Consider the following 13,860-nt stretch of genomic DNA (forward strand, 5'->3'; position numbering starts at 1 on the left):
ATGATTTGGAAAGGCACACACCTGTCTATATAAGGTCCCACAGTTGACAGTGCATTTCAGAGCAAAAACCAAGCCATGAGGTCAAAGGATTTGTCCGTAGAGCTCTGAGACAGGATTGTGTCGAGGCACAGATCTGGGGAAGAGTACCAAAACATTTCTGCAGCATTGTACGTCCTCCTCCGCTTGGAGTTTGCCAAATGGCATCTAAAGGACTCTCAGACCATGAGAAACAAGATTGAACTATTTGGCCTGAATGCCAAGCATCCCATCTGGAGGAAACCTGGCACCATCCCTACAGTGTAGCTTGGTGGAGGCAGCATCAACCTTTGGGGATGTTTTTCAGCGGCAGGGACTGGGAGACTATGAACGAAGCAAAGTACAGAGCGCTCAGGACCTCAGACTGGGGTGAAGGTTCACCATCCAACAGGACAACGACCCTAAGCACAGAGCCAAGACAACGCAGGAATGGCTTCTGGACAAATCTCTGAATGTCCTTGAGTGGCCCAGCCAGAGCCCGGACTTGAACCCGATCAAACATTTCTGGAGAGACCTGAAAATAGCTGTGTAGCGACGCTCCCCATCAACCCTAACAGAGATTGAGAGGATCTGCAGAGAAGAATGGGAGAAACTCCCCAAAAACAGGTGTGCCAAGCTTGTAGCGTCATCAAGGCTGTAATCGCTGCCAAAGGCGCTTCAACAAAGTGCTGAGTAAAAGGTATGAATATTTCTGTAAATGTCATATTGGGGGGGGATTGTGTGTAGATTGATGAGGGGGAAAAATGATTTAATCCATTTTAGAAGAAGGCAGTAACGTAACAAAATGTGGAAAAGTAAATAGGTCTGAATACTTTCCGAATGTACTGTATGTGTTTGTTTTGACTGTGAAGTAGCCTTAACTAGCCCTCTTAATCCACAGATCCAGCTGACATGCCTTTTCCATGGCTTCTAATTGGCGCTACGAGGTGTGAAGGTCAAAGCTGATCAGTATCAATGGGTGCCACAGTGAAAGGATACTAATCTGATTAGTTCTACCAAAGATGTCTGTCTGTCTAGTATCTGGGTCAGTGAATAGATGTTTGTGATTGGGGGGCACGTGGCAGCGTCATGTAATAAAGGGGATTCTCAAAACATTTGGTTCTAACAATGACTATCAAGCTCGACAACCCAAGGCTCATACTCATAGATGGCAACCCTCACGTAGTCTCATGATTAACAGCATGCAGAATACCACAGAGGTCTGACATCCATCAAGATCATTTGAACATGATTAGCAAGAAAATACAGAATTATGGAATTCACCACAATAGAAATAAATAGGTTTTATTGTCACGTACACCGGATAGGTGCAGTGAAATGTGCTGTTTCACAGGGTCAGCCATAGTAGTACATCACCCCTGGAGCAAATTAGTGTTAAGTCACTTGCTCAAGAGCACATCGACAGATTTTTCACCTTATCGGCTCAGGCAATTAAAACAGCGACCTTTGAGTTACTGGCCCAACGCTCTAACCTCTAGGCTACCTGCCGCCCTAAGATCTATGGTGACATTCTCGATGACCAGGGATGCGTCTTTTGACATGTGATCACCCCACTTTACCTGCCAGGTCATGGTACAGATCATTGATCAGGTGTCCTAGGATGCCGTAGCAGGCCACTACTACCACTATCACTCCCATTGTGACATAGAGCACATGAGGAGGCATGTGGAAGGCATCACGGGAGGAGGGTACATAGTCAACAAAGTAGAGATCATCCTCCTTCTCCATGGCCTGTAGAAGCTGCCTTGGGTTATATGTCCTGGGGCGGTTCCACACCTCTCCCCACTCAGCAGTAGGCTGGGTCTGGACCCCTGGAGGCTCCATGGTACAGTTAGCCATAGTGTTCCGGTCTGTGGGGAATCCATCCACAAATTGAATTAGTAGAAAGGGGAAGTTGATTAAGGGTATATGAGAATGAATTGACCTTGTTGGTTAAAAACACCATCATGGAATGATTCTGGAGGAAAGACTCTTTTACAAAGAAAAGAACAGTGAACCAAACCGTCTGTGTGGCTCATGCCCGGTATATTCTTCATATTAAACGAGCCTTATGGCTGATAAGACAAGATAGAATAAGGGAGTTAGCAGTATCCTTTTGAAGGCAAAAACTCCCAAAATACAGTACATCTGTTGTGAAGGACAACTTCATTCCCCTAATAAACTTCCCTGAAGTCTGTTGTGATTTAAGGGGTAAGGAACGGATGTGGGGGTGATCTGACAACTTTCTGATTTTCAGAGAATATGTTGCTATTTGTGATGTTGAACTTCAATCAGCCTGGATTTTCAGTTTGAAGGAAAGGATTTGTTCTGACTTCGGTTACGGACAAAGAGGCTTAAAGTGCTATTAATCAGCTCAACTTTTTCATTCACGCTCCAGCCCATCCCACCATTCAGTTGTGCATTCCTCCTTTGTCCAGAAATATCATTGTGTTTCACTGTCCTGTCTTTCCAGAAATCAACTCCCCTCCAGATGTGTCTCAATGAGGTGGGAGAGATGGAATGAAGGAATGAAGAAACAGACACAGGAATGAGACAGTTACTGTAAGATGAAATGTGCTGGTGTCTAAGTACATGTAAAAACCCCTTTGAAGTTTGCTCATGCAACCAAAGTGCAGAAAAGTTCTCTCAGACAGATGAGACGGAGCAGCTGTATCAGCACTGCCTAGAGTACTACATGAGCCACTCTCCCAGTGTAAAAGCAGAACGCTCACAACAAAAGCACTAGCAAAGCCTAGAAATGAACCTAAAGCCTTATTTATCTAGTCTAGTCAGTGAAGAGTTTGCTCACTCAGACTGGGACGACCTCCTCAGGGTTGGGTGCATCCTTGATCTTCCTGCAGAAAACTTGAGACAACAGGAAGTTCCAGAGGACGATAGCTAGGGAGGTGTTGGCAGTGACAATGCCAACCATGATGGGGTGAACCATGCTGTCTGTCTCTGCTGTGTGAGGCTGGCCTGACAGGGAGGACTGAAGCCCCTCTGGTCAGCAGCAGGTAAGTAGCTCTACTGCTCCTGAGCTTTGAGTGAAACTGGACTGAAGGGTCAAGAGTCCCTCCTTAGTGTCTAACTCAATACAAATCTCTGTGTCCATCATAACCTTCAACACCTAGATCTAATTAATCCTCAAGGGTGTTCCCTGTCAGACTAGGATGATGGTTGTGGATGACGCAGGACAGCACGAGTGAATGATTATGACCATGAGTACACAGGAGGTTGTTGGCACCTTAATTGAGGAAGACAGGCTTGTGGTATTGGCTGGAGCGGGATAGGTGGAATGTTATCGAATTCATCTAACACATGGTTTCCATATGTTTGATGCCATTCCATTCACTCTGAACCGGCCATTATTATGAGTTGTCCTCCCCTCAGCAGCCTCCTGTGCATGAGTAGTCGATGACATCCTTTATCTCTGACCGATCATTTATGGTGACAACTCTTTGTCCATAGAAGTATGATAAATTATAATCCTGCTTTCTGCCAAATCATGATTAGGTGGGAAAGTCTTTTAGATGTGTCAAAAAAGATAGATATCAATTTGGTAGGACATTCTCCATATATATAGGCCACGCGTTCAATTACTGATTACCAGATTATATAATTGCCAGAGTATAAAGGATACAATCAGAAATCATTTACAACATTTTGAATGATGTGTAATGAACACAAACATACTTTCCTGCATCACACATATAATCAACAGGCTGTGTTGAGCACACAAAGTTAGCAACCAGTAAACAAATCACAAATGTTGACACTAGAATGAGGAAAAGAGATAGCAAAATACCTTGCTGGGTTGAGCTGCAAACAAAGAATCCTTTGGTTGAGTTTGCCCTTCAGTCCATTCATTTCCCTGATCTAAGGCTGCATTTGATGTCTTTTCCTCTCCTTATGTGAGCAGTAGTAAGGAATCGTCTGGTGTCCATAAGATGACACATCAAGCCGAACAAAGGGAGGGTTCAGGAAGTGTTCAATCTGCTAAAACCTGGAATCTGCACACAAGATATCTGATTTTTTTCACTCAGCAATGTGTGTATGATTTAATCTCTTCCCAATCTGGAGATAAGCTTCAATACTGTAATGCCAGAGTCAAGACAAGGTCATATCATTTCCTCTATGAATGTGAGTCAGAAAACCCTTTGTAAAATAACATGTTAGAAATACAGCTAATCATATACAGAAATATATTTATTGATCAGTTTCAAGAGATGCACTACCTGTGTGTAAAACTGTGCTCCAATGGTAGGAGCACTGTGCTGAAGCTGTGGAGGACTGAGCAGTTCCACCAGACAAAACAGGACACACAGAAGCACTAAAAGCAATCTACTCTGAGCAGGACAACTCTGTAAGGTTAGTCATTTAGGCAGGGTTATCCTTAGGTTTGTCCTCTTCCTCTATCTTCCTATGGAAGGCCTCTGTGAGGATGAAGATCCAGTAGATGACGGTGATGGAGGTGTTGACGACAACGATGCCGATCATGATGGGGTGCATCATGGTGACGGAGTTGTTGGCAGGTTGAGGGAAGGCTAGGTACTGTTTCCACGGCTCTGTGTTAAGCTAAGTTTAATGTGGGTCCTTCAACCCCATTTTACTATAGCGGTTGCCCTCCCTCTCAGCATGCTGCTAATTCTCTATCCCTCCACAGAGCTGACAGCTGCCTTTCTGTCCCCCCTGTCTGCAGAGCTCACAACTGAAGATGTAAATACATCACACCACACTTAAGTGTTCCCCTGATCAGGGTTACAAAAGGGGTCTGTTTGTACTGTTAAGTGGTCCTGTTTAGCTCAGTTGGTAGACTCTAGCAGGAATGTATCCCAAGACCCTTGGCGTTGCAAGAGCCATACATTACCGGGTAGAGCAGGCTAGGCAACCCTGCCCTAGACTTCCGCAGGCACTTCATGTTTTTGATTTAACAAAACTAGAAGACCGGGTGTGTTGAATAATCACTGAACTGCTCAATTAGCTGTTGGTCAGGTATGGTGCCTAGTTGGATCAAAATCCTGCAGTATCTGCGGAACTCCAGGAAAAGTGGTTCGAACCCATGCGGTAGAGTACGGTGCTTCCAACACCTCGGGTCGTGGGTTCAATTCCCACTGGGGCCCCCCATACATAAAAATGTATGCAGGGCATGACTAAGTTGCCTTGGATAAAAACATCTGCTAAATGGCATATGTGAAAATGTATTTGTTAAAACAGAGGATAGCAATGTGTTTCAGTGGGAATGAGAAAGCTGAAAAGAACTGGTAAAGTATTTATAATTATATACAGTGCCTTGCGAAAGTATTCGGCCCCCTTGAACTTTGCGACCTTTTGCCACATTTCAGGCTTCAAACATAAAGATATAAAACTGTATTTTTTTGTGAAGAATCAACAGCAAGTGGGACACAATCATGAAGTGGAATGACATTTATTGGATATTTCAAACTTTTTTAACAAATCAAAAACTGAAAAATTGGGCGTGCAAAATTATTCAGCCCCCTTAAGTTAATACTTTGTAGCACCACCTTTTGCTGCGATTACAGCTGTAAGTCGCTTGGGGTATGTCTCTATCAGTTTTGCACATCGAGAGACTGAAATTTTTTCCCATTCCTCCTTGCAAAACAGTTCGAGCTCAGTGAGGTTGGATGGAGAGCATTTGTGAACAGCAGTTTTCAGTTCTTTCCACAGATTCTCGATTGGATTCAGGTCTGGACTTTGACTTGGCCATTCTAACACCTGGATATGTTTATTTTTGAACCATTCCATTGTAGATTTTGCTTTATGTTTTGGATCATTGTCTTGTTGGAAGACAAATCTCCGTCCCAGTCTAAGGTCTTTTGCAGACTCCATCAGGTTTTCTTCCAGAATGGTCCTGTATTTGGCTCCATCCATCTTCCCATCAATTTTAACCATCTTCCCTGTCCCTGCTGAAGAAAAGCAGGCCCAAACCATGATGCTGCCACCACCATGTTTGACAGTGGGGATGGTGCAATCAGGGTGATGTGCTGTGTTGCTTTTACGCCAAACATAACGTTTTGCATTGTTGCCAAAAAGTTCAATTTTGGTTTCATCTGACCAGAGCACCTTCTTCCACATGTTTGGTGTGTCTCCCAGGTGGCTTGTGGCAAACTTTAAACGACACTTTTTATGGATATCTTTAAGAAATGGCTTTCTTCTTGCCACTCTTCCATAAAGGCCAGATTTGTGCAATATACGACTGATTGTTGTCCTATGGACAGAGTCTCCCACCTCAGCTGTAGATCTCTGCAGTTCATCCAGAGTGATCATGGGCCTCTTGGCTGCATCTCTGATCAGTTTTCTCCTTGTATGAGCTGAAAGTTTAGAGGGACGGCCAGGTCTTGCTAGATTTGCAGTGGTCTGATACTCCTTCCATTTCAATATTATCACTTGCACAGTGCTCCTTGGGATGTTTAAAGCTTGGGAAATCTTTTTGTATCCAAATCCGGCTTTAAACTTCTTCACAACAGTATCTCGGACCTGCTTGGTGTGTTCCTTGTTCTTCATGATGCTCTCTTCGCTTTTAACAGACCTCTGAGACTATCACAGTGCAGGTGCATTTATACGGAGACTTGATTACATATAGGTGGATTGTATTTATCATCATTAGTCATTTAGGACAACATTGGATCATTCAGAGATCCTCACTGAACTTCTGGAGAGAGTTTGCTGCACTGAAAGTAAAGGGGCTGAATAATTTTGCACGTCCAATTTTTCAGTTTTTGATTTGTTAAAAAAGTTTGATATATCCAATAAATGTCATTCCACTTCATGATTGTGTCCCACTTGTTGATTCTTCACAAAAAAATAGTTTTATATCTTTATGTTTGAAGCCTGAAATGTGGCAAAAGGTCACAAAGTTCAAGGGGGCTGAATACTTTCACAAGGCACTGTATAACCCTGTTATTCATTTCTTTGATGGCGTTGTCTGCGTGGATTAGCCATCTTGATCCAACACCTCCCTGAGCCATCATGATCCCACATCTGACTGGAATAGATAGAACACAGGCAAGCTTAAGGAAAGCCTACGTACTACCATGATAGCGTTAAGTGACAGCATTGAGACAATACAGAATAATTTGGTTATCTAAGCCTTTATTTCCGCCAAGATAAAATCTATGCGATTATGACACAGCTGAAAAGTGGATTAACAATCTTCGACAATCAGGCTTCCTGATTTCAGATGCTTATGATCAGATCACTCGGAATACAAAATACAAGTGAATGGGTCACTGAGATTTGGGGGGGTATTGAACCATTGACCATTTAATCATAGATTCCATGAAAACAATAAATAAATTAACCACAACATGGCTTCAGATGTACTGTAATACAATTATTACACTCATTACCTCTCATAAAGGCTAATAATGACAGACGAGAGTCAGATAGTTTTAATAAGTGAAAATGGGTATCAGTGATCATGAGTTATGACCTCTGTAGAAAGCACTTTTAGTGCTGTATAGCAGTTCTCCTGGTGTCCATGCTTACTGTTCCCCCTGCAGTCGTAGTAGTCCGTCAGCGTACTGGAACTGTGTGCCGTTCTCATACTCTAGCATGTCCAGGGCAACCTCACAGCTCTCCTTCACCACGCGCTCTGTGTCTTTCCTGTAGCGCTCCAGGATCTTCATACACTCCTCCTTGCCGATGGAGCCGAGGGCCTCGGCACACTCGTGTCTCACCATGGCACTCTCCCCGTCCAGCTCCAAGGCTGCCTGCAGCTGGGGGATGCTGGCGGGATGCTGGATCTGACCCAGGACGTAGCCAATCTCATGGCGGAACAAGGCACTGCTACACTGAAGACCTGGGTGGCAGGACAACAAAGGGTTGAGTGAGTGTTGGTGTTCGGAGGATGCTGATAGTGGAGGGTTATGCAATGACAATGATTCAGGAAAAGAACATTTGCTTATGCGAATAACAATTATGTGGCTGGTTGAACGTTTGGCAGAAAATAAGCCCCTCTGCATGTTATTAATTTGATCCTTTATTGCCAACTGCCATAGACCACATAGTTTAAGAATGACTGCCAATCTCTCACCATCTCCTAGAGCCAGGACAGCCTCCTCGGTGCCCAGGTTGCGGAGGGCGAACATGGCCCTGTAGCGCTCAAACAGCGGCAGGCTCTCATCCAGGAGCTGTGTCCTCAGCTCAGGGACAGTCTTCCTCTGAGCTGGGGGAGCAGGGTCAACAGAACAGTAGGGGTTTCCATCGGTGACCTCTTCTCCTTTATGGTCCCCACCAGATATCAGCCACTCTAGCCGCCTAACAGCCAACTGGCACGTCTCTGCCACCTGGTGGAGAAGGACAGTCATGTCGTAACCACTATACAGGAACTGTACTGGTCATAGTGAATATGACTAACTGCAAATGCTGTATAATGTTTCATTTCCACATATTCTCTACTCTACTTCTATTTCCCTCCAATATGCCTCGTTTTACCATACCTCGATGACTGGGTCCTCTGAGTACTCTTTCAGCAAGTCAAGGACCTTAAGGTTCCCAATAGCTCCTAATGCTTCCCCTAAATAAAAAAATAAATAGTTAACTATTTAGATAAGCACTATTATCATCGTTATCTGTGAACATGTTTATCAATAAGGTATGCATGAATGAGAGTGGACTCTAATGAGCTGGCATACTGACCTGCTTCATGCCTGACCATAGGCTCCTGTGTTGTGTCTTTTAGAACAGTCTCTAGCGTGGGTATGGCCCTCTCATCCTGCATTTGCCCCAGGCAGTATGCCAGCTCATGTTTCAACAGAGCAGAGTCATCAACAAAAGCCTGACTGATCCATTCGATGGCCTCTGGTCCGCCCAGGTTACGCAAGGTGAAGAGAGCTCTGAACCGTGTTGTTAGGTCCTGCTTTGGGTTGACCAGAATCTTGCCGACTGCTGCTACCTCCTGCTCACTTGCCATGCTGAGTATAATGGTGTAGCTACTAGATCTGAAAAGAGAGAGAAGATCAGATACAGTAAGGATGTGAATGAACTGAATATGTAGATAGCTAACTTTTGGACATATCTGGTAATAAACACTGAATCCAATTCATAAAATATTTTCCTTACAAGGCTAGACAGCTGCGTTGTTGGTTTTCATTAGCTATGAGTCTCAGGCTTGCCATTATCATGACTACAATTCCATACCATTGGGTTCTCGAGAGCTAGACTCAGGCAAGCAGCCTAGTTAGCATCACAGTTACAAAACTAGCTGAGAAAGGGGTAGATGCAATCCAATATGGCGACCAGAGTTTGGGCGTGTGGAAAGGAGTGGGTGTGTCGAAGGGAAAGTAGTGGGTGTGTGGAATGGTTGAGCGTTTTTCTTCCCTTTCATACCAGGCACTGCCGTACATAGAGCTACAATATCACAAGAGTTTGGACTCGGAGTCCGAGTCATTTTTCACTTAGTTTACAAATAACTGTACATTTTCAGTTATAAAACTGATGATTGTTGGTTTTTGATTCAAAGTATTGATGATGGGTATACTGTTGCTTCATGTGATGTATGCATGTGCTTACTGTGACTGTCACCCTGATATTGGCTACTCGGTAGCTATTTCCCACGCTGTTGTCGGACAGTCTTGTCAAGTGGGAGTAAAGGGCACTGTGTCCCGGTGTTGTTACCTATCATGCCCTCGCCATTGAGTAGTAGACTGTATGTATCAAGGTGACATCTATACTGAATAAAAATATATAAAACATGCAACAATTTCAAAGATTTTACTGAGTTACAGTTCATATATTTCAAATAACTTTTTTCTTTCTATGGATTTCACATAACTGGGCAGGGGCACAGCCATGGGTAGGCCTGGGGGGCATAGGCCCACCCACTTGGGAGCCAGGTCCACCCACTGGGGAGCCAGGCACAGCAAATATGAATTAGTTTTTACCCACAAAAGGTTTTTTAATACAGACAAAAATGCCCTCCCAGGCCAACCCATGGCTGCACCCCTGACCAGTCATGTGAAATCCATAGATTAGGGCCTAATGGATTTATTTAAATTTACTGATTTCCATCTATGACCTGTAATTCTAAAATCTTCAATTTTTGCATTCATATTTTTTTTCAGTACATTATTATTATTATTATATTCAACCCAAGGGCTCAATGGCCACTGGCCGCAAAAGGCATGGATTTTCTTAGGGGGCATTACGGCCATAAAAGGGGGATGCCACCGGGAAATTTGATGCATTATCAAGTGCTTGTCAAATTGTGAACGAGAGACTGATGAAGTGTGTAGCCTGCACAAAAAAAAAAAAGCAGAGCCCATGCCTTTCAATGGTACTTTTTTCAAATCATCATTAGTTGCATTATCCAGCCTTAGAATGTATTAAAAATCAAAACATATAACCCAACGTTTGTATCACAACTAAAGTTGCATAAATAACTCTAAATTAAGTATATAGGAGGACCGGTTTCTTTAACCGCATCAACACAGAATAGACGCATGTGCGCACTCCCTCAGAAATCGTTTTAGAAAAATAAAATAGAACGGATATTTTCTCCATGTTCAATTGTATTGTTTATACTAAAGATGCAGGAATGACCACATTCAGGAACACACCGAATTGCAGTGTTCATGCAGTAACCAATGGGGTGCTCAAGGGGGGGATGTTTCTGAAGGAACCAATTTTTTACAGAGAGAATGCGCTGGGAGGTATTTTGTCAACATGTACTTAGGCATATTAAAACACTTCTGTTTCTTCCAATCACGAGTATCACCCGTCAATTTAAGGATAAGATTTCAGCACACCCCTAGACTGTGGTCCAAACACTTAAGACACACCCTCGCCATCTTGGCAAGGTCCAGCCCTCGTTTTTAGTCGGCTTTGCGAGTGTACAATTATGTTCACTCAGGGGTCTGAAACTCCCCATATTTCAATTCGCGATGATTGTACATCCGCTAAGAAAAGGATGCGAAAACTTAAAAACAACATCAATAGAGTAGGATAGATCAAATAAGTCAACATACACGTGTAAGTAAAAACAAATGTAAATAAGTTAGAAATTGTGCTATTAATGCACATGACAGCACAAACGTCTCGTAAAAAGTAAATATGTTTTTGTTTTGAAAATTTTAGAAATGACATTTTTTCCTTCATCAGAAGTTCCAGCTAGGCAGGCTAACGTTAGTTAACTAATTAATTTGCTCGCTATCATACAGTAGGCGTATATTAATAATTAGATATTTTAAATAAGTAGACATGCACTCTTATTTGACTGTAGCGCATTTAAAGCACCCACAAGCTACCTGTGGCTAAAACACAATCATCGCGGGATGAACGCGTGACGAATTTCCGGCCAAGGGTGGTCTAATTTAAAAATCATTACTTCCTCGCCCTGCAAGTGTATACTCGTCAGACGCCATCAGAAGTGTCCACTTAATTTGAGAACGGAGGGGATAGGTTGTGTCTTTTCAGTGTTTGGTCTGCACCCATAGTTTTTGGGCTATACATTTGAGCTAGACATGGCAACCCTGGCTGCTACCCATACTTGAACTGGCAACCTAACGTTCGCTAACTAGCAAAGATGTTTGATAACATAGCTTGCTAATATAACGACTCTCATATCCAAGCTGAACCTTGCTTAGTAAAATACTTAGAATTCATAAACAGCTCAAAGATGGACTGACAATTACAGTAAATCATACTCACTTCGCCTACTTTTCTGTAACAGTTCGCTACAATCAGCATTTGATCTTTTCCACATGGATAATTTCCTCAGTCGCTGTGCGTGACCGAGAAACACTACAACCTTATACTTCCGGGGTACAGTTTAGTTTACCGTCTGGATACTGAAAAAATGTATATAATGTAAAGTAAAAAAGTATTATAATCACTGACATCGGTAATAATTTTTTTTAATTTTATTGGAAAATATTGAAGAGTTAATTATCTAGTAGGTCTATCTCAGAAGAATAATGCATTGTATCAAGTATGGGTAACTGCATAGGTGTGTGTGTCTGAAAGTCCTTGGTATATTCTTTATATATACACATTTGTGTTCCACCAGGTACTTTTTGTATTAATTTGTTGTTTATTAAAAAATGTAAATAAAGTGTGTGTCTGAAAGCTGACGTGTCAACAGAAGTGGGAGGATCAACCGCGAAATGCGTTACACCAGCACTCTGTAATTGGTTAGATATTTTTGATTCAAGCGGGCTGTTTTTCCATATCTTAACACGTTTTTATTAGTCAGTTCAAGACTGTGTGAAACAACACTGGGATAGCTAAAAGCCACTCTATTCTTGATAGAGAATCATACTGTGCCATTTGAATGATAACAAAACACACAACAAATATAGAGCTGGCAGGGATTATTGAGCAGAGGAGAAAACATTTAAGGAAAGAACTGAATAAGGGGTTATTTTTTCTAAATTGCTGGAACACAACCATTCCATTGAACCCTGACACACTGACAGAAGGATCATAGGCCACTAATCAGCAGTGTAAGAAAAGGTAAGTCACCAAGTAAAATCCTACTTGAGAAAAAGTCTAAAAGTATTTGGTTTAAAATTTACTTTTTTATTTTTATTTATTTCACCTTTATTTAACCAGGTAGGCAAGTTGAGAACAAGTTCTCATTTACAATTGCGACCTGGCCAAGATAAAGCAAAGCAGTTCGACAGATACAACGACACAGAGTTACACATGGAGTAAAACAAACATACAGTCAATAAGACAGTATAAACAAGTCTATATACAATGTGAGCAAATGAGGTGAGAAGGGAGGTAAAGGCAAAAAAAGGCCATGGTGGCAAAGTAAATACAATATAGCAAGTAAAACACTGGAATGGTAGTTTTGCAATGGAAGAATGTGCAAAGTAGAAATAAAAATAATGGGGTGCAAAGGAGCAAAATAAATAAATTAAAATTAAATACAGTTGGGAAAGAGGTAGTTGTTTGGGCTAAATTATAGGTGGGCTATGTACAGGTGCAGTAATCTGTGAGCTGCTCTGACAGTTGGTGCTTAAAGCTAGTGAGGGAGATAAGTGTTTCCAGTTTCAGAGATGTTTGTAGTTCGTTCCAGTCATTGGCAGCAGAGAACTGGAAGGAGAGGCGGCCAAAGAAAGAATTGGTTTTGGGGGTGACTAGAGAGATATACCTGCTGGAGCGTGTGCTACAGGTGGGAGATGCTATGGTGACCAGCGAGCTGAGATAAGGGGGACTTTACCTAGCAGGGTCTTGTAGATGACATGGAGCCAGTGGGTTTGGCGACGAGTATGAAGCGAGGGCCAGCCAACGAGAGCGTACAGGTCGCAATGGTGGGTAGTATATGGGGCTTTGGTGACAAAACGGATTGCACTGTGATAGACTGCATCCAATTTGTTGAGTAGGGTATTGGAGGCTATTTTGTAAATGACATCGCCAAAGTCGAGGATTGGTAGGATGGTCAGTTTTACAAGGGTATGTTTGGCAGCATGAGTGAAGGATGCTTTGTTGCGAAATAGGAAGCCAATTCTAGATTTAACTTTGGATTGGAGATGTTTGATATGGGTCTGGAAGGAGAGTTTACAGTCTAACCAGACACCTAAGTATTTGTAGTTGTCCACGTATTCTAAGTCAGAGCCTTCCAGAGTAGTGATGTTGGACAGGCGGGTAGGTGCAGGTAGCGATCGGTTGAAGAGCATGCATTTAGTTTTACTTGTATTTAAGAGCAATTGGAGGCCACGGAAGGAGAGTTGTATGGCATTGAAGCTTGCCTGGAGGGTTGTTAACACAGTGTCCAAAGAAGGGCCGGAAGTATACAGAGTGGTGTCGTCTGCGTAGAGGTGGATCAGAGACTCACCAGCAGCAAGAGCGACCTCATTGATGTATACAGAGAAGGGAGTC

At 42.7% G+C, this 13,860-nt stretch overlaps 1 protein-coding gene across 1 annotated transcript; it reads right to left on the reverse strand.

Moving 5' to 3' along the window:
• Window positions 1-7,108: 7,108 nt before the first annotated feature.
• LOC112243972 (deoxyhypusine hydroxylase/monooxygenase) lies at window positions 7,109-11,789 on the reverse strand. Its single transcript, XM_024411779.2, has 5 exons — window positions 11,683-11,789; window positions 8,674-8,975; window positions 8,475-8,551; window positions 8,069-8,321; window positions 7,109-7,834 (listed from the first exon to the last, which is right to left on the reverse strand). Exons 2-5 carry the CDS (start codon window positions 8,945-8,947, stop codon window positions 7,518-7,520), a joined length of 921 nt encoding a protein of 306 aa, XP_024267547.1. The 5' UTR covers window positions 8,948-8,975; window positions 11,683-11,789; the 3' UTR covers window positions 7,109-7,517.
• Window positions 11,790-13,860: the final 2,071 nt, after the last annotated feature.

Source organism: Oncorhynchus tshawytscha, linkage group LG01 (genome assembly GCF_018296145.1).
Source record: "Oncorhynchus tshawytscha isolate Ot180627B linkage group LG01, Otsh_v2.0, whole genome shotgun sequence".
Classification (NCBI taxonomy): domain Eukaryota; kingdom Metazoa; phylum Chordata; class Actinopteri; order Salmoniformes; family Salmonidae; genus Oncorhynchus; species Oncorhynchus tshawytscha.

Coding starts and splice junctions, on each gene's coding strand:
- LOC112243972 (XM_024411779.2), bottom strand. CDS start 8,947: ATGGCAAGTGAGCAGGAGGTAGCAGCAGTCGGCAAGATTCTGGTCAAC. Junction 8,552..8,673: donor TATGGTCAGGCATGAAGCAG/GTCAGTATGCCA, acceptor TTTTTTATTTAG/GGGAAGCATTAGGAGCTATT. Junction 8,322..8,474: donor CAGAGGACCCAGTCATCGAG/GTATGGTAAAAC, acceptor CTTCTCCACCAG/GTGGCAGAGACGTGCCAGTT.